The following is a 24,137-nucleotide window of genomic DNA, read 5'->3' on the forward strand; positions in this document are numbered from 1 at the left end:
TGCTCTGCCACAGGTTTATTTACAAAATATTATTTACAGACTATAACTGTCTTGAGATCTGATAAATAATAACATTTCCTCCACAGAGAAGGAGTAAGACAGACCACCTACACATTTTTCTGTTACAAATACCCTATTCCAGCCAAACAAGACTAGTGTCTCTTTTAAAAAGGGGCAGAGAAAAATGGATATGTATAGGGTTTTCTGTCCATGGCATAAGAAAAAGTATTAAGCAGTTTGGAGAGATGTAAATCTCCCCACTGAAGTGTGCATGTGCAAAACAGCAACATGCTGAGGTGATGTGATCACACAAGTTACACAAGCGGGGTGTTCTTCTACTCCCAGTTTCTCCTCCAAAGAAAAAAGTACACCACAAGGCGGTGTTCAGGCAAGAACAGCTGCATTAAAAAATATATGCCTTACCAGCAGCCTTGTGAAGACTGAATAGTTTGTTCCTGATGCAAAATAAGAAAGACAGAAGGGTGCTGAAGTGAGAAGGAATGTATGCCAAGGAGTGCATGAGCCCTGTCTCTACCTGTCTGTATTTTTGTGCCTGCTCTCTGAATGTCCCAGTCTATCTTGAGCCCTCATCTCCAATCTTAAAACATTATCCACCACCCTCTATCCACTTCGTATTCCATGTGATACACTGAGGGTCTGAAACTCCAGTATGAGGACTACAGGGCCTACTTAGTCCTGCACAAAGTGGACTGCAGAAAACAGAATATTTTCTAAGACCAGTGCTCTGAAACGTACTGATGGCTGCTGTAGAGCTAAAGCAAGGGGGAACAGAAATGAGAGCAGGTGGTGTTGCCTCACGAGTTTTTCAGTTCTGGTTGTTTTGCTTTGCTTGTCCAGTCACTCATTTGGAAGCAATTGCCATAGGAATTATTCCAAGTGATATCTGGTAAGGATGGGCATTTTTCAAGCTTAAGAATGCAACGACTGATCACTCCTTAAAGCCTTGGATGCTGCACAAGATCCTCTTCTGGTGGCCTGGAAGTGACACTCCCATCTGTTTCAAGTCCCTGAAGGAAATGTGAAAAGAAAGGAAAAAAATGAATTGCTATTCTTCTATTCTTGCTCCTTAGGGACAAGAGTGTGGTAAGGGCAGAAACAGTTAGCAAGCATTAGTTCAGAAAGCTTCCTTTTCCTCAGTGCCTCCTAGTGCACCTACCTTTTCTCTAGAGGGAAGAAACTTCTAGATATTCCTTTCCTCCCCTGACTATCTCTGCCCACCCAGTCAACTGACCTCTTCTACCTCGTGGCTAGGCCTGTGCTCCCAGTAAATCAGGACTTGTGATTACATCAGCTTTGTGATAGGGGCCGTGTCTCAACCATTTAGCAGGTCTGTGCCTGCTCATTTGTTTCATGTAACTGCCCTGGTTGGAGTTGGTTGAACATCCCTGACAAAATAACACAGCTGTGTTCTGAGTCCTTCTGAGGAGCCCAGAAAGACTTTGCTCTATGATACAACAGTGCCTGGCTGATGGAGTGGGGGGGATATCACTAGTCTATATGGAGTTTGTGGCAAGGAAGTTATCCTACAAAGTCCTGTGGGAGTGGGAAGACGGTCAGGTTAGAGATCTGTTTGCCATCTATTCTTTCCCTTTGCTGTTTGTGTCTCACGTGAGTTCAGAGCAGCTGAAGACCCCTGAAGAGCCTCAAGCATGGACATGGATAATTGGGGAATTTGTCTCACAGTTTGGGCTGCTCCCAGTTCAGGGCTGATTCTTCCCTTTTAGGTCAAGAAGCCAGTCTGCTTCCATTTAACTGCATGGAGAAGGAAGGACAGAAGCCTTCCAAGTAAATATGAGTGCCTTCTCAGATCGCACAGGGATGAGCACAGCAACTTGTAGCCAGCCTGAGTTGCCCTGTGGAAGCCCGGCCTGCACTTACTCAGCAGTGAGCTCCAGAATGGACTCCATGGTGTCCAGGCCGGCCGTGCGGAAGTTGGAGATGTAGCGCTTCATGCGAATGGACTCCAGCCACTCGGGGATGGACCGGTAGGGGATCCCATCAGATCCACTGCAGCTGGGGAGACGGAGCGTTACCCTAGGGACACAGAAACCCTTTGTTAGCCAGGCAACCACCTGAAATGGACAGCACTGCGAGACAGTAACCAAAGGGGGAGCAAGCACCGCCTGCCAGGGCTGAGCCAGCTAATCTGCTCTCTGCACAGTGAGGCTCTGCCCTCTGTCACCAGGAGACAGAGTTGACCGCTACCTTCTGCACACACAGCACACAAGGTGCATCTCTCCAGTCTGCATGGGGACAGGGAGGTGAAGTGTCCCAGTTAACCCCTCCTCCTCTGGTGACAGCTTGCTTACCTGGGATCAAAGTCTGCAACAGGCCGGAGGAGCTGAGGACTTGAGATGAAATGTTGCAGCTGTGCCCGAATTTCCTGAAAATGAGGCCGCCTCATCCGATCGTGTGACCAGCAACTCTTCATGAGTTCATAGAGGATAGATGGGCAATCCACAGGTGGGGGGAGCCGGTACCCATCCTCTAAGCTTTTCATCACCTGCACAGAGGAAACAGAGAAATCTGGCCAAGAGCAGAGAGTGCAGAAGAGAAGCCAGAGACCTCTGGGAGCAGCCATTCCCCACTTCACAATGTGCAGCCAGAGAGGGGTTGGTGTAGATTACATACGTATGACACAGGGCATGGGCAGCACAGCACAGGATCAAAACACTTAAGGGATGCCAAAAATTTACGCGGCATATGCATGTGTTTTCAGTCCTTTACTAGTTTAGCTCCCATTTGCCACTCAGGACATGTTCATGAGAAGTGAGGAAAAGTGAGGACCAAATGGTCCTGGCACAGTGAGAGAAGGGGAACCAGGCTCTGAGGAATAATTTTAACAGCATGTACTGAGCCTAGAATAAGACCGGATATAATGCACCAGAGCCAGAAGAAGGACAAAACAAAAGCAATAGAAAGTATCCCCAGATCCAAAAGCCATGGCTGATTTAAACTCTCTCTAATTTAGCTTCTTGCTGTTGTTGACACCTCAATACTCATCGCCCTTGACTTGGTTGCACTGATTTTAAGCAGGGAGGGAAACGCAGTAGTTATGTGTTCAAAAGGAAGTCAAGACTGCAGACTGAGGTAGATCTACAAGAGTTTTTCCCACATGCCTCATTTATCTTTTAAATCAGCTCTTGAACTCGATGTCTGTTACCTCTTGATTGGTCATGTGCCCATATGGCTTGTCACCAAATGACAGCACCTCCCACATGACGATTCCAAAACTCCAGACATCACTGGCTGAGGTGAAAATGCGATGAGCAATGGCCTCTGGGGCTGTCCATCGGATAGGAATCTTACCACCCTGTAAAACAGCAGAAACATAGTGTACCCAGCATATATCATTGTGTTGTATTTCTCCAGTGTTTTCATGCAAGGACCTTACAAAGTGGTTCAGAGATTGAGCCCACTTCATTTGAAGTGACATGTAACCACCCCAGGGAAATTTCTCAAAAGGAGAGAAATATTCTTGGAAAGTATATGAGTTTAAGCCCTCTGTTCAGTTGAATGCAACACAAAACCTCTGCTGTGGGAGTAAGAGCCTGACACCAGTCACAGCCCTGCTTTGAAGGACACCATGCATTAGAATTACTGGAACTTTCATTGAAAGAGACATGGAGATGACTCTAGTCCAAAACTCTGATCACAGCAAGGCTATCTTCAAAGCTAGATTTAGTAACCAAGTCAAAGAGATCAGACCTCTTATTTTGCTTCTCATTTTAACACCACAATCCCTCTGAATTTCTTAGCAAACAAAATCAACTTGGACTCCAGAGACAAAAGCACCACTTTCTGAAACATCCACACCATGACTTGCAATTTTACTACAGATTTTCCTCAGAGCCTACAGTTAATTCACAAGGCTGAAAGATTGGGTTTGCATTACCTTGGTTTCATAGGTTCCCTCTGCATCATTCTCCAAAATTCGGGAGAGACCGAAGTCAGACACCTTGCACTGGAGACTGCGTGTTACCAGGATGTTGCGAGCAGCCAGATCACGGTGCACGTAATTGTGTTCTGAAAGGTAGGTCATGCCAGAGGCTATTCCCTGCAGCATGCTCACAAGCTGCACAGGGCTAAATTTTTCCTCATTCTCCTGCATGGAAGAAGAAGAAGTGAGAGAAGTGACATCGATCCACTTGGTTTCTAGTCTTGACCTTATCAACATACAAAAGTGGGCAGTGGTGAACAAGCAAAAAGGCAATGCTGCAGCCCAAAGGCCCCAACAGGTTCTCACTAAGGGACTGGTGATGGTCTCCAGTCATCATTAAGCAGTTGCATTTCAATTACCAAGGACGCCACTCTTGTCACTGGACAAACTGGATGGCATTAAGCTTCTGCTGCTGACAGTGGAAATGTCAGTAAGCAGAAAGTAAGTGGATGTCTGGATCTTCTAGTTTTATTTTAGGGCCCTAAATCCAGGTCAAGTGCAAGTTCTGGCAGTACACAAGCCTATGAGAGATTGGACTTTCTCACCCGGAGGAAGGTATCCAGTGCTCCATTTTCCATATATTCAGTGATGATCATCATCGGCCTCCCTTGAGGAAGACAAGAGGGTTTCAGCCTTCTTCAAATTCTCCTACTCATGCCTTTCAATGCTATCCATATTCCCCAACACAGAGAACAATGTCCAACCCCAGCTAACACCCCCACTGCATTGCCACAGCTGGCTGCCCTTCTCCTTACACAACTCCCAATGATCTTGTACTCTTCCTTGTATTGCACATATGACCCTGCAGCATACTTCCCTATCCAGACTTCTCATCTACTCACTGGCTCTGAAAGACCTCTCCTAACACTGCTGCAGGACTCTGTTGGAAATCCATACCTCTCCTCCTTTCCTCATTCTCTGACATGACAATGCCTATCTTCTCCCAGAACAGCCTCTCTGACAGCAAATTCTCTAAGGCCTGAGAAATGTGCCAGTTTCTGCTCTCATCCCAGGACTCTCTCCCACACACTCTTACTTACTTTTGGTGACAACTCCCTCCAGGCGCACAATGTTCGGGTGATTGAACTGCCCCATAATCGTTGCCTCACGCAGAAAGTTCCACCACTGTGAGTCTGAATATGTTGACTTCAGAGTCTTGATGGCAACCACAATACGTTCTTTCCCTGGGAGTCGCAGGGACCCACGATAGACCTCCCCAAACTCCCCTGAAGACAACCAGAGGTAAAATGTCACAGATGAACTCAAAGATAGGCAGCAAAACAACAGTGTGGGGAAACTGAAAGATGGGGAGAACAGTAACTCACCCTCTCCAATCACATTCTCCATAGTGACGCAAGAGATATCCAGTTCCTTCGTGAATTCCAGCACGCCTCTGCTGGGGTCATCATATGGTTGCAGGTCTACATAGGGTTTCAACCAGACTTTCTCTGTGGTAAAGGAAAACAAATGAGCAAATTAACCCGTCACCTCTTTGGACAACCTTTTTAAAGCATAACTACAAAGGCAGAAGTGAATCGATGGGCTTCTGACAATGGCAGTAAAAAAATTTACCAAACCAAGACTGAAGATTAGAACTGTTGTAGGAAGAGGCACATTACATCAGAAAAGCCATGCCAGTGTCTGGTTTCAAACTAAAGTTTCTTTTCATTCCTTCCAACACATTCTAGGCTTCCCCCTGGTTTTATTACCCCTTTGAACCTCACCTCGCTCAAAGCCTGAAGTACTGTATTCCGGCCGTGCGTGTCTCCGACGAGCCCTCCTGGAACATCAAAAAGAGTCATGAAAATAAAATGGTCAGCAGATAGCAAAGGGAAAAGCAAGACTTCCAAGGTGTCTGCCCTCTGCCCTAGTTGGTTAGGAACAGAGTTTAGGGTAGCACAGAGAAAAGTGGGACCAGACACCACATCTACTTGGAACAGTACAGCTGACAATAAAATGTGATGCTTCATTAACATTTAGAAATAGAGCTTTGTTTTCAGAGGGAGTTTTGTGCTGAGTTACAGATGAATTTCTGTTTATTTCATGTTTTCTGTACCCTTTCAGGAAAATATCTGATCTTCTTAAAACCAAGCAACAGCAGCCTTTTATGGATATTGAGGAGGAAAGTAGAATTCTGTATATGGGTAAAGGACCCCAACAGTAATGGTATATGGAAAATGGTTTGACATCACAGGATACATGTATTACCACTCAACTGGTCAGCAGCTATAGAAATGACTGTACCATAACAATGTTTTTATTCCTCTGCCATGATAACAATATGATTCTGCTGGATTATAACAAAACTGAGAAATCACTACATATTCCTCTGTTCACAACAGCAAACATTATCTTACAATATCAATCCCTCCAATCCTGCTAATCTAAATTATTTACTGAGACCCTTTCCATCTTGCTGCAGCATGCTGTTGTTTTTCTTCTCTAACTAACGTCTACCTATACAATATCCTGTGAGAAATCCAGGCCTCCCTTTCTCAAGCTCCCATAGCTCAGCTATTCCTACACCTGTACCTTTTTCAATACCAAAATTCAATACTTACTTTTGCCGAAACATGAGAAATCCCACAATTAGACCAATAAATAGGAGAACTCCAAAGATAATAGAGACTATGACTCCACCAGACAGAGCTCCGGTGTCTGCAGAAACAAAGAGAGGCCATATCACTTAAAAGACCACTATGTATTTGTCTGGAACATACCACCCAGCTTCTACCAGCTAATGGCATAAGGCAAGTTACAGCCCCTTGTCTTCCAGGCAGCAGAGCCACCAGTTGGGAGTCCTATCACATTGTTATTCATGTGCATGGAGCACCTTCTGGTGGTTATCTGGTTGACTCTTATCTACAACCTTGGTCTTCCAGTTGAGTGATTTATCCCTATATCTGATTTCTTACTTAAATTCCACGACACTTTCAAAAGTGAAGAGCAGATGTTCCTTCCCCATCCCCACTCCTCTCCAACAATCCTTTCAGATCAGGCCCTTCTTCCAGCTCAGTAGCTGATTTAAACTATGGCAACAGTCTAAAGTGACTCTCTTCTTGTTTATGAAATTAATTATATGCTCCCCTCCCATCAATATCTGGGGCTGGTCCCTTGCCTAACTACCCTAACAAAAGCCCCTCACTGCTTAGGACTCCTGAAACAAGTACTGACTTACAAACTTGCAGTCTATCATATTAATATTTTCTCAAAACTGAGCATCAGGTGGTTTCCTTCTGTGATTGGATAGTTTTGAGAGAGTGTTCACATAACACAGGTTGTCTCCTTCCATTTAGGTTCTCAAGCTAAAGCTAGGCATTTCCACAAAGCACACTTGAATTCATCAGAGAAAATGCTATATTACCTCTGCTGGTCTTTTTAAAACTTAGTTCTCATAATTAAAAAAAACCCCAAAATTAAGAACTTAAAATGCATTAATGGAGAAGTAGTGAGAATCTACATATGTTTAATATTTTCCCAAAAGAGATTTAGGAAAACATCCAGAATAAAGAAAATCACCAAATAATTTTTTTTAATAAATTAGAAGATTTTAAAGCAAGGAGCAAATGATACACAGTCCTGTGTGGGGAAGTGTTTCCTAACATCTAGTTGAATGGCCAGCATCCATAAAGCCTAATTAACACTAGTTATTCTTCCTCTGACTCATCCCACTAAAATTATTAAAAATCATCAGCTTACTTAAGCAGAAATCAAGAGACAGAGCTAACGTCCTTGTTTTGTTAAAATCAAAAAGCTAAGATTTGGAAGGTGAAATAGTATCTTTATTAATAAAATGGAGAAGCATTTAGATACACAGGACATCTGCAGGAATTTAAGGCATCTAAATTATCAAATTCAGATTTAAATACAAAATTGACACTTCTTGCAAATCCTGCTACACTAATATTCCTAGACTATAATAGCTAAAAAATGCTCCTAGTATTATTAAACAAGAAGTCTCATCAAATGAAACCTTGCTGGCACTTGTTTTTAATCCCTTTCATATTCAAAATACCTTTGTCTTGACATGATAAGGTGATCAACTTTCATTTGAAATATAGCATAATATTGATGAAAGTATTTTCTAACTTATTTTTTCTTAATCAAAACAATTTTGCATGGTAATTTACATCTTTTTCACAGGGCCTGTGTAGTACATTATTTAATTGGTTAAACATCATTTTTGTTATCATCATTTGTCACTGTGACTTCATGAAGATTTTACCAAAAGCTCCTGGTGCCAAAAAGGGTCCAACCTTTACATTCCAGTAATGGTGTCCCAACTCCTTTTCAGCTTTTACATTAATTAATTTAACTGTTAATTTAACTATTTAGTTACATTAAGGTATGCCTTAGCTTTCTTCCTCCTTATTTCATGACAATAAAACTAGTCTTTCAAATGCAGCACTTCAATACATGTATTTCTAAAGTTATCCATAGGGTCAGTAGGAGTCTGTGGAATGAAGAGAGAGCAAATTCCATTACAGAAAACTTTAGATTAAGGGGAAGCTTCTAGGTGACCCAGGGAAAGAGGAGATTGGGTTACAGGCCTATATAAGGTGTTCTTTGACACAGGAAAGAGGTCTTCTTGTGGCCCTGACAGCTTGGCCTTCTACATATTGTACTTTGGTGAATAACTTTTTTCAGTGGTACATGCCATCTCTTTGGGCAGAGCTACATTCAGGAGCTGGACTACATACAGTGGAACTGATAAAGCTGGAAAAAGTAGTGCTGAGGTCCTCTGAGTTCTCATTCTCACTAGTAACTGGCACAGAAAAGGAGGCATATGGTAATTATTTGACCAGCACTCAAACTTAGAAACATTAGCCAAAATTAAAATGTCTTTCAAGAACTAAATGAAGGTCTGGTTAAGTATTGTGCCAGTACAACAATAAACTGAGACTGATCAGGTCTAAGGGGGAAAGTGTAAGCAAATTTTGTAAGATGGCAAGGAAGCTGGCAAGGAAGCAAGAAAAATATCTTTTGTCTTTACAAAGCAATGGGCTTAGCTCTGGTGACAAGGAACTCAGGAGAGTGGTGTCTTGCCTTACAGCCAGCAGAACACAGAAAGAGATCCATGTACCACGAGAATATACCATCTGATGGGGAAATGAGTTTCTCCCAGGTGAGATACCAGTGCTTGCCCTTTACCTGGTGGAAGGGTGCGAAATTCCTGCTCTGGGGAGTAGGGCCCAGGCCCCAGGGGTGTGATGGATCTCACACGGAGCAGGTAGGCTGTATCTGGCTGCAGGTCTCGCAGAGTGACATTTGGCTCAAGGAGGTGCTTCACTGTGTAACGTGCCTCCTCCCCCTGCAGGAACCAAACAGGATCAAGTAACAAATGCACACTGAACAAGAGGGCACTTCCAGCCCTTTGGGTGAAAGGGGGAAGAGCAAATCAGGCATGCCTTACCTTCTCAAAGAACATGACCTCATACTCCACTGAGGTCCGGCTGCGTTGCCGTGGGGCAAGCCAAGAAACAGAAAGACTGCTGTCATCTCTCTGTGTCAGAATAAACTGGGATACTGTCACTGGAGCTGCAGTGGGAGAGAACAGAGAACATGAGGGGGAAACACAAACAAAATGCAAACTATATCCTCTCTCTGCCAGAAAGAAGCTCTGGTTATACCATGCAACTGGAACTGAGTCTCATTGCCACTGTCATTTTTCTCTTGTGTGGCGGAAGGGAAAGGAGGTCTCTGGTTGCAATTAATTGCTTTCTGTGCATAGTGTGCTTCTGCCCAAACAGTGGAAGCATAACTGTGTTTGGCCCTCAAAACAAAATCCATGTTCCAAGAAATTACATTTATTCCAGGACTGCACTGAAAGTGTCCAATTTGAAATAAAAAATGTTAGGATTTTATGCTCCTACAGCAGCAGTAGCACAGCTCTCCTACGTAATGATTTATGAATGCAGCTGCATTGCATAAGGGTACAGTGAAACTCAATGCTCAAAATCTCTCAGCTGACTGCAAATGCATGCTGTTCATGAATAAAAAGATAATTCTCAAGAGTCTGCAAGGACTGAGGAGTTAAGCCTGGTTCTCTCCTTGTCCTTCATCATCATCAGGAAGTGATGAGGCAAGCCAAAAGTAGCTCTGCTTTTCTAGCTTAGAGTTGTGCTGCCCCCGCATAGCATCAGGAAGAAAAGTCATATTTTGTTACTAAATTAGAACCCAGGGAATGCACCAAGGGCTGTTGAGCGCTGTGATGTCACCTTTCTATAATCACATTTCATGGTGCTCTGGAAAGTATTTACAGGACAGCCAAACTAGCCAGATTGAAGCTAACCTACAGAAATGTGTCAAGATTTAACATCCTTATCCCTCCATGCTTTCAAAACCTTTTATTTTCCAGTTACACCAGGGTTTCTGTTGTGTTTGGTGTTTTGCAATATCTGAGTCATGGGAAATATTTCATGACACAGCCCTCATTCTTCCTGTCACACAGGTAATAATACTTAGGCTGTGTGACAGGGAGGGCTTCATCCTCCTCACCTCTGTTAAGTTTTTGGTGGATTCATAGCTCTTGACGGATAACGATTACTGCTACATTGATTTGCAAGGAATATGACTAAAGGACTTTACGTGTCAGAGGCAGAGGTACTTTAGAACCCTTATCATACCATACCAACACTTGTGTCAGGCAGAAGGAGAAGATGGAGAAAGCTTAAATATTCACAGAGATTCCTCTTCCTTTTCATGATGAACAGGAAGAAATTCTCTCTGCTTCTGCTAACCTGCATGTCCAACTGAGACCCAGACAGCTGGAGCAGTTCTCTGTGGAGCAGGTCCCATTCCTGAGACACCATTATGGGCTTCCACAGTGAATGTGTAATTGGTGTAAGCTTCTAGGCCATCCACGTCCACTGCAGGTTTCGTGAGACCAGAGGCACTGGGGGAGAACACCACGGCAGCCTCACAGGGCTCACAGGACAGGAAATGGCAGCGCTGGCAGAAGACTGTGTAAGTCAGGTCCTTCCTCCCACCGTGGTCACTGGGCGGCTGCCACCACAGGCTCAGCTGGGTGCCAAGCAGGGAGAAGCTGACATTGCGAGGAGCCGAGGGTGGGCCTACAGGGAGCACAGAAGGAAGTGTTAGATCCAGCTGTTGGTGCCCAAAGTCCTGCGACAGCTTCCCATCTGCAGATGCATTTCAAATGGAGCCCTCTCTCCACCCCAGCCTCTCCCTCTCTGATCTCTCAACCCCATTTTCCAACCTTTTGTTTTCTCCCCCATATCATTGTTCATGGAATCATAGAATGGTTTGGGTTGGATGAAACCTTAAAGATCTTCTAGTTCCAACCCTCCCACCATGGGCAGGGACACTTTTCACTAGATCAGGCTCCTCCAAGCCCCATCCAACCTGGCCATGAACTCTTCCACGGATAGGGCACCCACAACCTGTTCCAGCATCTCATCACCCTCTTCATAAAAAATTTCTTCCATGTGTCTCATCCAAATCTATCCTCTTTCAGTTTAAAACCTCAGTTTACCCTCTTTCACTACAGGCCTTGGTATAAAAACCCTTTCTTCATCTTTCTTGCAGGCCCCACTAAGTATTGAAAGGCCACAAGATGATGTCCCCAAAGCTTTCTCTTCTCAGGCTGAACAACCCCAACTCTCTCAACCTTTCCTCATTAGAGAGGTGTTCCATCCCTACAATCATTTTTAGGGTCCTCCTCTGGACCTGATCCAATAGGTCCCAGTGTCTCTTGTACTGGGTGCCCCAGAGCTGGATGTAGCCCTCCAGATGAGGTCTCATGAGAGCAGAGTGGAGGAAGAGAATCCCCTCCCTTGCCCTGCTGGCCACATGCTTTTGATGCAGTCCAAGATACACTTGGCTTTCTGGGCTACAAGCTCATGCTGCCAGCTCATGCCCAATCTTTCACCCAGCAGTACCCCCAAGTTCCTCTCTGTGGTGCTGCTCTCAGTAAGTTCACCCCCCAGGCTGTTTGGATATTGTTCTTTCTTTCTGTGTGCAACTACTCACGGGTACAAGCAATGTTCTGGCCCTCTGAAGGTGCTCGGTAGAAGCCTGCATTGCAGGGACAAGATGTGGCCCCTGACTCGTTGGACAAGCTGTTGGGGGGACACTTCAGGCAGCGTTTAGCATCCAGGGAGTGCCGGTAGAACCCTCGCTGGCAGGCTGTGGAAGGACAAACATAAGCCAACATAACATAACCAATAAACCCAGATCAACAAAGCTTCTTGAACACTCCTTTATCTGCCTCCATTTTTTAGTTCACAGCAATATTTAGGTTGGAAGGAGCACCTCGACACCTGGCAGTCACCTAGATCAATCATCTCAGGGCAGACAGAGAGAAGATGCGAACTCAAGGTAGCATCAGTATTACGACAGGACTTGCAGACTGAAGAAGAGGGATCTAATCTTCAAAGAGGCTGCGTGAATACAGAATCCAGTCAACCTCAGAATCTTCCTCCAGTGTAAACCCACACTGGTCCCCATCTTGTCCTTCAAGCTTTCCACGCCATAAATAAGAACCATAGTAGCTACAAATCCTTGTACTCCTCAGAGTCTTCTTGCTGACTCCATATGAGATAGCCAGTAGGCTTTTTGGCAGAAGCATCTTTGCTGGTTTCAAGTGTTGTACCAGAGCATCACCTGGCAGGGCTCTGGGGAATATCTAGGAAGCTATCAGTTCAACTCACAACATCGAGTGAAACTGGCTATGGAGCCAATACAGACTGCAAGAGAATAGGTGTCACAGCTTTCTACTTCCAGTCCTACAAAAAGGAGCAGCCAGACTCTCTCAGTATAACATCTGACCACCTGTTTTTGATGTGTTACTATTAGTTCAATGCACAGAAGCACTGGTCAGTTTACCAGTTGTCTCAAGGTCAATGCTTCACCTCTACAGTTGTATAGCAAGGAGGTGAAAATCAGTGACAGAACTTAAGGCAACCTGTGAATTTAATGGTTTGCCAGCCTGTGTTAAATGAATCAAAAGTTCTTTAGCTAAAGAAACAACCAACCTATTGCTAATCAGATGGTTGAGAAATGCATACACTAATTTTCTGCCAGAGCTACCACTTTGCATTTAACTTGCACATTGAGAGAATGACCCTTTTTATATTGCACTATAAAAGCAACAATATCCTGTGTAATCCTCAGGAGATCCCAATGGAGAAAACCATCTGTTCAGAAGCTTCACACAAATGGCTTACAAAAAAAACCAACCCAGCCATGCCTACTATGTGACAAAGAGGGACATCTGAGGTACCTTGAAAACTTTCCACTAACACAGGCCAAACAAGACTACTCATCATTAGTCTGCAGAAGAGACGCTTGAAGAGCCCAGAAAAAAGAAATAATCACAAGTAGGAGATACCAGCACCTTCTGATTCTGGGAAATGACAGAACCACTCAGGAAAATCTATCATTCTGAGATACAATGATGCAACTATGTGATTAATGATAGCAAAGGCCATTGAAAATAATTACAAGGCTCAAGTATTGATTGTCACAGCCCAAAGAGATTCCATTTATACTCCAGATCAAATCATCCCTTTGAGAAACAGGCAGTAAAAGTTACTTTGATCTTCAGGCTGCTCACAACTGAGAGCACTTCTACATGCTGGACTGAAGATGAAAGTTTTGAGGCCTCCTGCCACTTTGCTCCAGCATAAGATTTGAGAGTTCCTGACATTGGATCAGTTTGGGCCAGGACAGTTTTGACATGAAAAACAAAGGAAGCACATGGCCACATTCTTGTATAACACAGAGGTTCTGATGTTGCCTGTATACTACCTGCCACAGATATGACACAATATAGATACACTCTTATCAGGCTGAGACCATCTGCAAGTAAATGATAGAAATTTGGGGTTGGGAACCTTTGCAAGAATCATGGAATCAATTAGGCTGGAAAAGATCTCTCACATCATCGACTCCAAGCTGTGACTGAACACTGCCATGTCAACTAGACCATAGCAGTAAGTGCCACAGTCAGTCTCTTCTTAACTACAGGGATGGTGACTCCACCACCTCCATGGGCAGCCCATTCCAATGTCTAATCACCCCTCCTGTGAAGAAATTCTTCCTGATGTCCAACCTAAACCAGCTAAAGACTATGTCCTCTCGTCCTGTCACTACTTGCCTGGGAGGAGACGGATCCCTGCCTGGCTACACCCTCCTTTCAGGTGTTTGTAAAGAGGGATAAGGTGTCCCCTGAGCCTCCGTGCTCAACACCCCCAGCTCTTCCAGCCACTCCTCATAAGACTTGTGCTCCAGAACAGGTAACTCCGACCCCAGAAGTGCCTCTGCTCCTCCAGCTCTGAGCGCCACTCCAGCCCTCCGCCCACACCTGCTGTGCCACCGGCGGTGCCGAGCCTCTCCAAGCAGGAGGCGCCTTGCAGGGAGCCCACAGCCCGGCAGAGAGGCGCTTTGCAGGGAGCCCACAGCCTGGCAGAGAGGCCGCAGCGGCACAGGGTGCTCGGCTCGAAGGGACACATTCAGGAGGCGAGGGCAGCAGCGGGGACACCGGGGTGCTCGGCTCGAAGGGACACACACGTTCAGGAGGCGAGGGCAGCAGCGGGGACACGAGCTGGCTGCGCCGGCAGGGGGCGGGAGCGGCCCGCGGAGCCCGGCCCGGCCCCGCCCCGGGGCGGCGCGGAGCGGCCCCGGCCCTGGCCCGGCCCGGCGCTGGGGCCGGCGGTGCGGAGGGGCCTGACGGCGCTCCCGGCTCCCCCCGCCCTGCCCTGGGGGTGCGGAGGTGGAGGGGCGGCTGCCCGCGGCCCTCCCGGGGGCAGGGGAGGCGGGCGCACAGCCAGCAGCCTCGGCCCCCGCCCAGCCCCGCTGGCCCCCGGTTTGCCCGGGCCTTGGGCACCCGCTCCGGGCTGCACGATGGGAAAAACCAGTCTGGGAAAGGGCCTGCTCACCAAGCACCAGAGGGCAGAGAGGATGGCTGGGGCGCTTCCTTCATTCCTTATTTCTTCATTCCTTATTCCTGCAGGTGCCCCTCGTGAGCTGCCAGCCAGGCCGGGAAGGCTGCAGGCACCAGAGCAGGGCTGGCGGGGAGCTCGGCTCACCTGCCGCCCTGCAGAGCCCAGCAAGGAGCCAGAGCACAGGCCGCGGCACAGCAAATTACACCGTTGAGGAAGTTAATCACGAGCTCTGCATTTATGGGCAGCAAAGTCTGAATGCTTTGGGGCAGTCACAGCTTTTCTGGGATTGTGAGGTGGCTGAGCCATTCTGAACCCAGCAGAGCTTTATACAGCAGGGAATTCACTGAGAGATTGAGGGGACCTGATCCTCTGGCTGTCTGTTGTCTCCTGTCCTGTAACAGAGGTCAGGTTCTTTTCCCTGTTAAAAGGTAAAGGTGCAGCTTTCCCTTTTGTTTTTGCTCCCTATTCCAGGCAAAACTCAGAATCAAAATGACACTGCCAGGTCTTCCATCCTGTCACACTTTACATGTCTGAAGAAGTCCTCCTCTGTTCTGAGGACAAAGTAAAATCTGTGATTTCAGTCTTTATCCTGAGCTGGATTACTCCCAGTCCATTGCACAGACTGGTCTTTTCTGCTGAGGGAGCAGATCCTAAGATATCCCCCCCTGCATTCACCTTCTCCCCTGATGCTCCAATAAGACACTCTTCTGGTTGTGAAGTACCTCTCCCTACTCCTGCTAGGTTCTCCCCTCTTCCCTTCCTCTCCTGGGAGACCTCCCCAGTCCTTACTAATCCTGCAAAACATAGTTCTGGCTGCAGCTGTACTTGGGCGGAGTGGGATGAAAGCACAGATGTAGAATGAACCTGTGCTGCGATAGCAGTCGAGGCTTGTCCAGACATGACAGCTTCCCTGCCCCTTCCCAGAGGAGTGCTCTCAGGAGGGCGGGGAGAGCTCTGTAGCACCTAAGTGGAAAAACTGGCTGGGCTGTGCAAGGAGAGGGGATTGCTGGAGGAGGCCAAGGATCTTGTGCTTCAACCTTCTCCAGCTCCCCAAGCAAAATGAGCAGCAAGCAGTGCAGCTTCATAGAGACACCAGCTCCCTGTAGCAGAGCAAAGCAGAGACACGGGGCACCTGCTGAATCTGAGAGCACTGCGTGGATCCCTATGGCCTTAGCCTTGTGCCACACAGCTTTGGCAACAAGAGCAGAGATCTGCTGTCTTTAACCTCTCTCCCTGCAGTAATACATATCCCCCAAAACAACACACATGTCAAACTAAGTTGCCTTAAGAAGCTGAATCTTGTCCCCTCTGCAGCCAAGGCAGAGCCCTGCGCTTCTTACTCCAACAAACCTTGCTTGCTGTGACTCCAGCACCCTGGTGACTCTTTTGCTTACTAATTGCTCTTCTTTCAGAAGAGCAGGCACCACACTATTGCGCAATATGCTTTACAAGGTTTCCCATGGCAGAAGAGCCATCCCACTCCAAGAAGAACAAGGGACAGAGGAGAAACCTGTCCCCTCTGCCTCTCAGCTTTCTAGTCACGGGACACATACCCTGCTCTGTGTGTCTGACCCATCTGCCCTGAGAGAACAAGGCTGCTGTTCAAGGGTTGAGAACCAGTTGTTGAGTGAGTCAGTGTCAATCACATAGTTACAGCTCGCAGAAACTAGCTCCAGAGCTGAAAGGTCCTGGATGAAGCCCAAGAGGGAGTGGAGAGGTGTGTGCAGGTCTTACACCTGACACATGAGGAGAAAAATCCCAACTGAAAAAGAGAAGCTAAGGAGAAGGAAAGGAGAAGGAAAGATATAAGATACAGAGGGTAGGCAAGAGACAGGTAGACCACACTAACTCTCCTGATCCCACTTTCTGCTTACGGATACTCTGATCTCTAGCTCTCTGGAACCTCTCCCATGGCCTACAGCTAGTGTCTGCATACTCACCTACGCAGCTCCCATCGACTTCCTCAAACCCCACAGCACAAAGGCATCGGCCCACTGGTACCAGCCACTCCCCGTCAGTGCTGCAGTGCATCCTGGGGGGAGAGCCCACTTCTTCAGCTGCGTCCTCCACGCAGACCCCAGGCACTTCTGTCAGCCCCTCTGACCCTGCCAGCGTCTCTGGAAAGCGGGCCAGGCCCCGCACCGCCTCCGGGCAAGTCTTGTAATACACTCGGACAGACACCATGGCTACACAAGCCCCAGAGTTCTGGAAAGCCAGGTAGAAGCCCCGGCGAGAGAGCTTCCCAATGGGGCACACTTCTGTGTTCAGCTGCATGGCCCCCGACTCGATGTCTCTGCTTGTGAAACTCCGATCTGCTGCCACAGTGTTGAGCTACGTGAAAAAGAGAAAGACAACACCTTTACCATCTGAACAGGCCACAGCGGCTGAGATACCTGTTCCTCTCAGGCCTTTTTTATACTCAGGCCTTTTAGAGGCTGTCTAGTCAACTACTTCTAATGCCACTGCACTGCATGCTTTCTTTGCATTTGAAAGATGTGTTAAAAATGGGGTGGGCATATTTTCCTGCCTCTGTACTTTCCATCTATCATCTCCTTTAACTGCTTTGTAGTCATTCACTGGTCTTCTACAGTACCCTGTGTTCCGAGTCTCTGATTTCAGAGGTCTTCAGGAACTGCCCCTTTTCTGTCATAAAAATTTTGTTTGCAAATTGCATGTAGTAAATCCACAACACCACTCAAGAGCTGTACTTTGAAACCGACCAGGGAATTACAGCCACTTGTTTTTAGGCTGTAGTTGCTGCAGTTCAGATAATCTACTGTAAGGTGCTCCTTGTGCAGCACTCAACATATTTCAGCACAGTAGGTACTTGGGTGAAAAATGCTCCCATGCTTTTACATTCCCACTGCCTCTGCAAACAAAGGGTAATAGTGAATGAGTGAGTGAGGGTATTTTCCATGCTTGAGCAAATGGGAAAGGCCTCTGTGACACCCTGTGACTTGGAAGAGCTGGACTGCAAGTGGGGTAGCCTTTCTTCTTGGTGGGAGAGCCTAATAACTGATCCTCTCCTCCGCAGGCCCCTTCCCATTGTACAACACCACCCACTCCTTGTAGCTGGATTGGAGATGAAAGGCTCTGTAGAGAAGCTGCATTTGGCAGGGATCATAAGGCATGTTTAGGAGTTGTGGAGGTATCGCACAAATTCATGTTGTAGGCTGCAGGGGAGGTGGAGGAGCACTGGGGAGGGAGGGGAATCAGTTACCAGAGTTCTGCTCTGCCTGTGGTGGCCTTTACTACTCTTTGTTTCCATCACATCCCATTTAAACTGCAAAGGAAAAGGCATCAAATAATTCAGGTCTGTGACTTCTATTAGAACAGAATTGGCTTGGAGAATTTACTCTGAAAAAAAAAGCAGAGTTTCTCTATTCTGCAATTCCAGTGTTTCCATGGCAAGAGAGCACAATGTTGAAGAAAACAGCAGGTAAAATACAGCAGTGCTAAATACCTTCACACCAGGGAGAACTTCACTGTAGCAAGCCATCACCTCCAGTGATGAAACAAGACCCTATACCTCATGGCAATCAGAGTAAATAATCAGGACCACTGAGACCTGAACTGGATTCTGTTCTCTGCTTGGTCTAATCTTGTTTTATTCCGTAAAGCAAGCAAATTTCCTTTGGTCTCTGCTTTACTATTTCTAAAAATTGGTGTAACCATCCATCCCTGTCACAACCCTTTAGAATCCTTACCTACATGGTGTCTGGTTAAATAAGAGGTTACACAGAACACAGGTCTGATGTCATTTGAAACCTCCTATGCCTCCTGTGGCAAAGACTGGTCTGAGCATCACAGAGGGCACCGGGGGTAAAGTTTACTCTAAGGACAACACTATCCATGCCCTTCCCCACATGCTGGTTCTCCTGGCCTGTCCCAGCCAGCAAGACACACCTAGCTTAAGCTGAAAGATATGACAAGTTTAAGCTGAAAGATATGACTCAGTTTTCACCCCCAGCAATACAGACCTTGGTGAACAGCGGGCGGCGAAACTGGATCCCAACATCTTGTTCAGACTCCATGTAATAGAGATTGAAGGTCTCTTTGCAGGTCACCACTTCACCTTTGAAACTCTTGCAGTCCCTTACAGTAAACTTTAGCTCCACATAAACGCGGGAGGCTGCCTCACCCCGATAAATCCAGTTGGTGCGAAGCCAGTGATCAGTGTCACCCTCGGAAAGCACACTGCAATCCTGGTACATGTAGATTGGGGTACCATTTATCATCTGCTGCACTTCACTCCACTGCTCCCAGGGGAGAAGAAAACACATACTGTTAGACAGGTGTGGGAAATAAGTTTCACTTCAAATATGACAAAAATCTTGCCTAAAAATCAGTTCTTACACAGGGTTCGGGGCTCAAAGCCTTACCAGCTAAAAAGTCTCACACTCAGCAAGAGCTGCATCTGGTCTAGAGCCCCTTGGATGCCTAAACTCTGCACATAAGGAGCAAAGAGGATCCTGCAATTAGAATCTGACTTACACAGACTTTTTTACATCCCTTTCATCCTACCTTGGTTCCAGTTTACTTCTTTCATGCACTGCCTTATCTTGGAGATTGAGAAAAAGACCCACTACTTCCATGTGTTGACCACTTTTCTCTGCCACAGTTTACATCCAGGGTGTACAGTAGGACCTACCACACCAGGACTATTATCTGCCCCTGGAAATAATGCACAGCATTTGGGAGTAAGAGAAAAGATGGCTTGGCATAATGGAAAGGTAAATTGCAGAAAGACTGTTCTAGAGCAAGCACTCATTAAGTTGGAGTTCACGCTTCTTTAAGTGGGATATTTTGCAAAACCTAATTTAACTATTAAAACTCAGCTGCTTTTCCTGACTTCATATTGCATTAAGGTTCTGCATCTTCCCCAAGCAAATAATGGCCGAGAGGAGGACACGGGCCCAGCTGGTTAGATGACCTTACTTATACTATTTGCATGAATCTAATAAAGTTTGATACTGATTTTAACATCTGCTTTTGCCAAATTTTAGGTGGCTCTAGTTTTTCTTTCCTTACCACAGGTCAGATACAAAATGCAAAGAACATTCACTTTTGAGTAATTCACATATGAGAACTGAAAAATTGGAAAGCAAGGTCTTGTCCACAGGGAAAATAACTTACATCCTTTTTCCTCCAATGCTAAGACTGCCTTTCTCATTATGCTTTAAATGTTTAATCAAATTAAATTGAAACAAGTGCCCACATAAGTACTGGCACAAGTTTAAGCATCTTGGTTTTAAATCACACCCCAGGTTAAGATGCAATTTAAACAAGGCCTCAGTCTCTGAGTTACTCCAGACTTGTCAAATCTCATGGGCTGAGCATGAGATTCACACATTTCTTCAGCACCACCATCTCCTGTGCTCACAGCACAACAGCTTTTCTCCCTACAGACCAGGTCACTCTGCTAGTGGAATACAAGAGATGGACCCACAGAGTGCCAAAGAGGTTCTGCTTTTATGCCATGACTTAGAATATACTCCTACACAGCCCCACTCTGAAAAGTATTGGAGAGCCTTCTCCAAACTAGCCAGTCCTGCTGATAGCACAAGCTCCTATCTGCATGATTTCAGCCTTTTACCTAAGTGCATACTAGCAGTCTCCTCCCAAGAAGTTCTGGGGATGGTGTCTATGTGTCCCTTCTTGTTCCCTTTTTTCTCCACATAATTAATCCCCAGTGTTACCCCACCCTCTTAATCTGATCCAGCTGGTGTAGACCTGCAGCACACAGGATTTACACTTATTTCACTCACTGGAGGTCAAAGGATTTATGATAGCAAAACAAAGGAAGACACTGATGGATCAATCACAATTGATCAAGCAGAAGGGACAATCACTTAATGACCTCTTGCAGTCTTTAACTGAAAACCTTCCAGAAAATGTTACAGAACTGAATTTACAATGCATCCTGAAATAGACTGAAGTAGAAGAAAAGAAGTTAGGAAGGAGAATAAGAGCAAGCTGGCTTTCATACACTGCCAAAGTTAGGACTGGCTTTTAGAAGCATTTTTCAATGCGCATCTGCCTGGGGAAAGCATAATTGCATTTGGAGGCTGAGAGTTAGACTACTTTCCATTAGCAGTTTATCCCAAGGCAGTACCACAGACAAGTGTCACCAGAAAGTGGTTTTTGCATGTCTCACTGAAAGCTGCTGTGGTGCCTGTCAAGAAAATACATTTTCAAAACTTACATGATACAGGATCAAAGTTTTATTTTCAGTGGTGGCAACTCCAGCAACAACAACAAAAAAATTCCTTTAAACTATACTGCTGGAAAAAAAATCCAACTGCTAACTCCTGTATTTCTTAGCGCAGCTCAGCCCAGCTTCTTCCAGACTCAGTTCTTCAGGGCAAAGATGCTTGGCACTGACAATTGCACAGTTTCATATGCAGTGTGGTGCAAAGAAATAACAAGGGAGTCAGACATGTTTTTTCTAGACTCTACTGCTGATGGGTAAAGGAAGTAAAATGAGGATATTATTTATGCTAACAATACAGAACTATTGTTAAATATGCTTCTGACTTCTTTTCATTATTCAGTGAAGCTTTTAAATTCAAAGTAGTAGAGGAAAACTGTTACATACAACATTTAATGAAAGGGTGATGAGACCAGAAGTTGCCAGGCAACTGTCTCCCATCCTCAAAGAATCTGCTGCAAAATCAAAATGTATGCCTCTGACTTTTAATGTAATGTTCTTAATAAACATGTGTGGTAAAGTCTGGCTCAATCAATATTAATTACTTGCCTCTGCAGTTTGTCTGCTAATGACATTGAATCAACCTCCTTTGATAATATAACTTTTTACCCACTTCATTCCAGACACTGTTGCCTTACTCCAGTTGACCATAGAATAGGTAACATTCTTCTAGAAGTGGAGAACAGTGTTAGTCAGACTTCCTTATTTTAGCAGTGAGTGAATTTGTGGTTTTTTGATGTGAGAGAAAACTTTCTCATGAGATTCAGAATCATAGAAAGATTTAGGCTAGAAAGGACCCTTGAAAATCATCTAGTCCAATTCCCTTCTCCAAGCAAGCTAAAGAGTTCTTGAAGTCTTTGCATGTTATTCTTTAAAATGTCTTTTAAACTCTCTTATTTTTTAAGTTAGAGTGTAAACTGTCCTTAAACTAGTCTTCAAACTCTTAAATCTTTCAGAATTCTTTAAAAGTCACTAAGAAAACAAATGCCAATGCATTCAGGAGAGTGCCATAGGTTAGTAGCTTGGCTTCCTAAGAAGTCTAAGTACATAGCCATTGAATTTGAGAACAAACGGGTTTCCTGTGCTTCTCAGAATTCCATATACTAACACAGGCACCTACTTCCAGAGGTTTGTTCTTGAAAATCTTGGTGTGGTGGTGTAATACAGAGCAAAATTATTCCAGCACAGCAATTAGAGTCAAGTGAAAAACAACCTCAAAGCAAAGGTACTATGTCAGTAACCTCAAAACACTGCAAGTTCGGAAAAAAGAAAAGCAACTTTCCTCGTTTGATTCCATATAAAGAAAGTTGTCTTTATAAAGGCCATTCAGAATGACTTCAATGTCAACCTGAAAGGGCACCAGTAGATATTTGTAGTAAACAGTATTGGTTTGGTCTGCCATGTGAATAAAAATCCAAAGATAAGATAAAGTATGTGCCTTTTAATATCTGCCTTTATTGACTCTGAAATGATTATACAGTTTGAAGATCTGGAGCCTATGGAATACTTACTCTGCTTTTTCTGTATAATAAGCCTTCTCTAGATTAGGTTTGTGTCAAGGATCCTATCTAGGACAAGCAGTGATTCCTTCATCACAGGAAGAGTACCTGTGGGCTACTCTTCCTAGGATTTACCATCAGGTATAAGAGACAGTTTGCACACCTTGGAGCCATTGTCTCAGGCTTTACAGGCATCAATGAAGTGGTCTCTTTTGGTTTTAGCCTTTTTTAGTAGGGAAAAAAAAAGGAAGGAAACAAGCTTTTAACATTGACAAGTACAAATTTCATCCCTGCTAATGGAGAGGTAGGCTACCAGTGGCAGAGGCAGCAGACTGTGACAGTATTGCAAATTGTAGGCTGAGACTGGAGTCATAAGAGCTTGTGACTCGCAGTAAGAACACTGTCTCCATCTCCAGCTTGCCAGGGACTTGCCTGTCTCCTTTCAAAAAAGAGCCTGCCTGCCTGCTGTGACCTCTATCTCATTTGCTTTCACATTACCTCAGCACAGTGACTTCCAATCTGTGGTCTGCAGCCCCCCAAGGAAAGGCACAGTGATACTTTTAAGAGACTTACAGAAGCAAAAGCTAGGCAAGGCTAGCCAGTAGGCTTAAAGTTACTAAACTAAGATGCATGTCTCCACTGGAAAAGTTAATAAGAATTCCTACTGGAAAAGTCAAAGAGTTCATATGCTGAAATCTAATGACTTGTTTAACTTTGGGTTAGAAAATTTCACTAAGAAGAAAAGACCAGCTATGTTAATAAAGCCAGCTACAGTGTACCCGTGCATAGTAAGTGTGTCTCAATCTCATTTAATTTTCAAGAGAATTGAGAGGCCATTAAATCTCTTCCTGAAGAAAAATTGCAAGGCCCCAAAACAGCAACCTTTTTCAGCAACAATACATCACTGGTGTGGCAAGCCTAAAACCACCTAGGAAAACATGTGCCGCGGAACACTCTTTATCCCCTTTCCCTGGCTGCAATCTTGCCTGTGGAGTGTCTTGATTTTTGTATAGTATAGCATTTGCATGCTACCATGACCAAATAACCTTCCTGGAACAGATTCAGCATTGAAGGTAATTACAGCTGTGCTACAATCATAGTGTAGTTTCCTCAGAGGAAAGCCAGTGACAAGAGAGGCACCTTGCTGGCACCTGTTTTAATACATGAAGATCTTCTCTTCAGTTGAAATACATCTGACAAAAATTTGTCAGGAGGCAAGCCAGACCAGCCAACTAAAAATAGCATCACCACAGTGGTGTATTCTAGAATTGAAGCTTCTATGACCCTTTACTGAAAGTTTCTCAATAGTCTTTGAAGTTCTTTTGCTGGTGTGGAAGACAATTTAGATGACGATGATGAAAGAAGCGTGGTGACATCTAGACACTTCATGAGTCCTGTAACTTTAAATCTGAGAACAGCTGAGGCTGCTCTTATTTCTTTGATCATTTGGCTATGGTCAGGCAATTTTAATTTCATCACATCATCACGGAGCCTTTGACACAACTGAACACAGAAGAGATGTTTGCTTATCTACAGTATCTTTATGGGTGGGATGATAC

At 45.2% G+C, this 24,137-nt stretch overlaps 1 protein-coding gene across 1 annotated transcript in view; it reads right to left on the reverse strand.

Moving 5' to 3' along the window:
- The window catches only part of EPHA1 (EPH receptor A1), a 34,258-nt gene continuing 10,121 nt past the window's right edge, over nucleotides 1-24,137 (reverse strand). The window contains exons 3-18 of the mRNA XM_054653259.2: nucleotides 18,849-19,124; nucleotides 16,809-17,199; nucleotides 11,954-12,109; nucleotides 10,702-11,034; nucleotides 9,375-9,499; nucleotides 9,113-9,272; nucleotides 6,523-6,619; nucleotides 5,686-5,741; nucleotides 5,287-5,409; nucleotides 5,002-5,187; nucleotides 4,507-4,568; nucleotides 3,917-4,126; nucleotides 3,185-3,334; nucleotides 2,331-2,524; nucleotides 1,900-2,055; nucleotides 1-1,028 (exon numbers count right to left, since the gene is read on the reverse strand). Coding sequence (XP_054509234.1) covers nucleotides 950-1,028; nucleotides 1,900-2,055; nucleotides 2,331-2,524; nucleotides 3,185-3,334; nucleotides 3,917-4,126; nucleotides 4,507-4,568; nucleotides 5,002-5,187; nucleotides 5,287-5,409; nucleotides 5,686-5,741; nucleotides 6,523-6,619; nucleotides 9,113-9,272; nucleotides 9,375-9,499; nucleotides 10,702-11,034; nucleotides 11,954-12,109; nucleotides 16,809-17,199; nucleotides 18,849-19,124 — 2,754 coding nt within the window. The 3' untranslated portion in view covers nucleotides 1-949. The remainder of the gene's footprint in view (nucleotides 1,029-1,899; nucleotides 2,056-2,330; nucleotides 2,525-3,184; nucleotides 3,335-3,916; nucleotides 4,127-4,506; nucleotides 4,569-5,001; nucleotides 5,188-5,286; nucleotides 5,410-5,685; nucleotides 5,742-6,522; nucleotides 6,620-9,112; nucleotides 9,273-9,374; nucleotides 9,500-10,701; nucleotides 11,035-11,953; nucleotides 12,110-16,808; nucleotides 17,200-18,848; nucleotides 19,125-24,137) is intronic.

This window comes from Agelaius phoeniceus, chromosome 2, assembly GCF_051311805.1.
Source record: "Agelaius phoeniceus isolate bAgePho1 chromosome 2, bAgePho1.hap1, whole genome shotgun sequence".
Taxonomy (NCBI): domain Eukaryota; kingdom Metazoa; phylum Chordata; class Aves; order Passeriformes; family Icteridae; genus Agelaius; species Agelaius phoeniceus.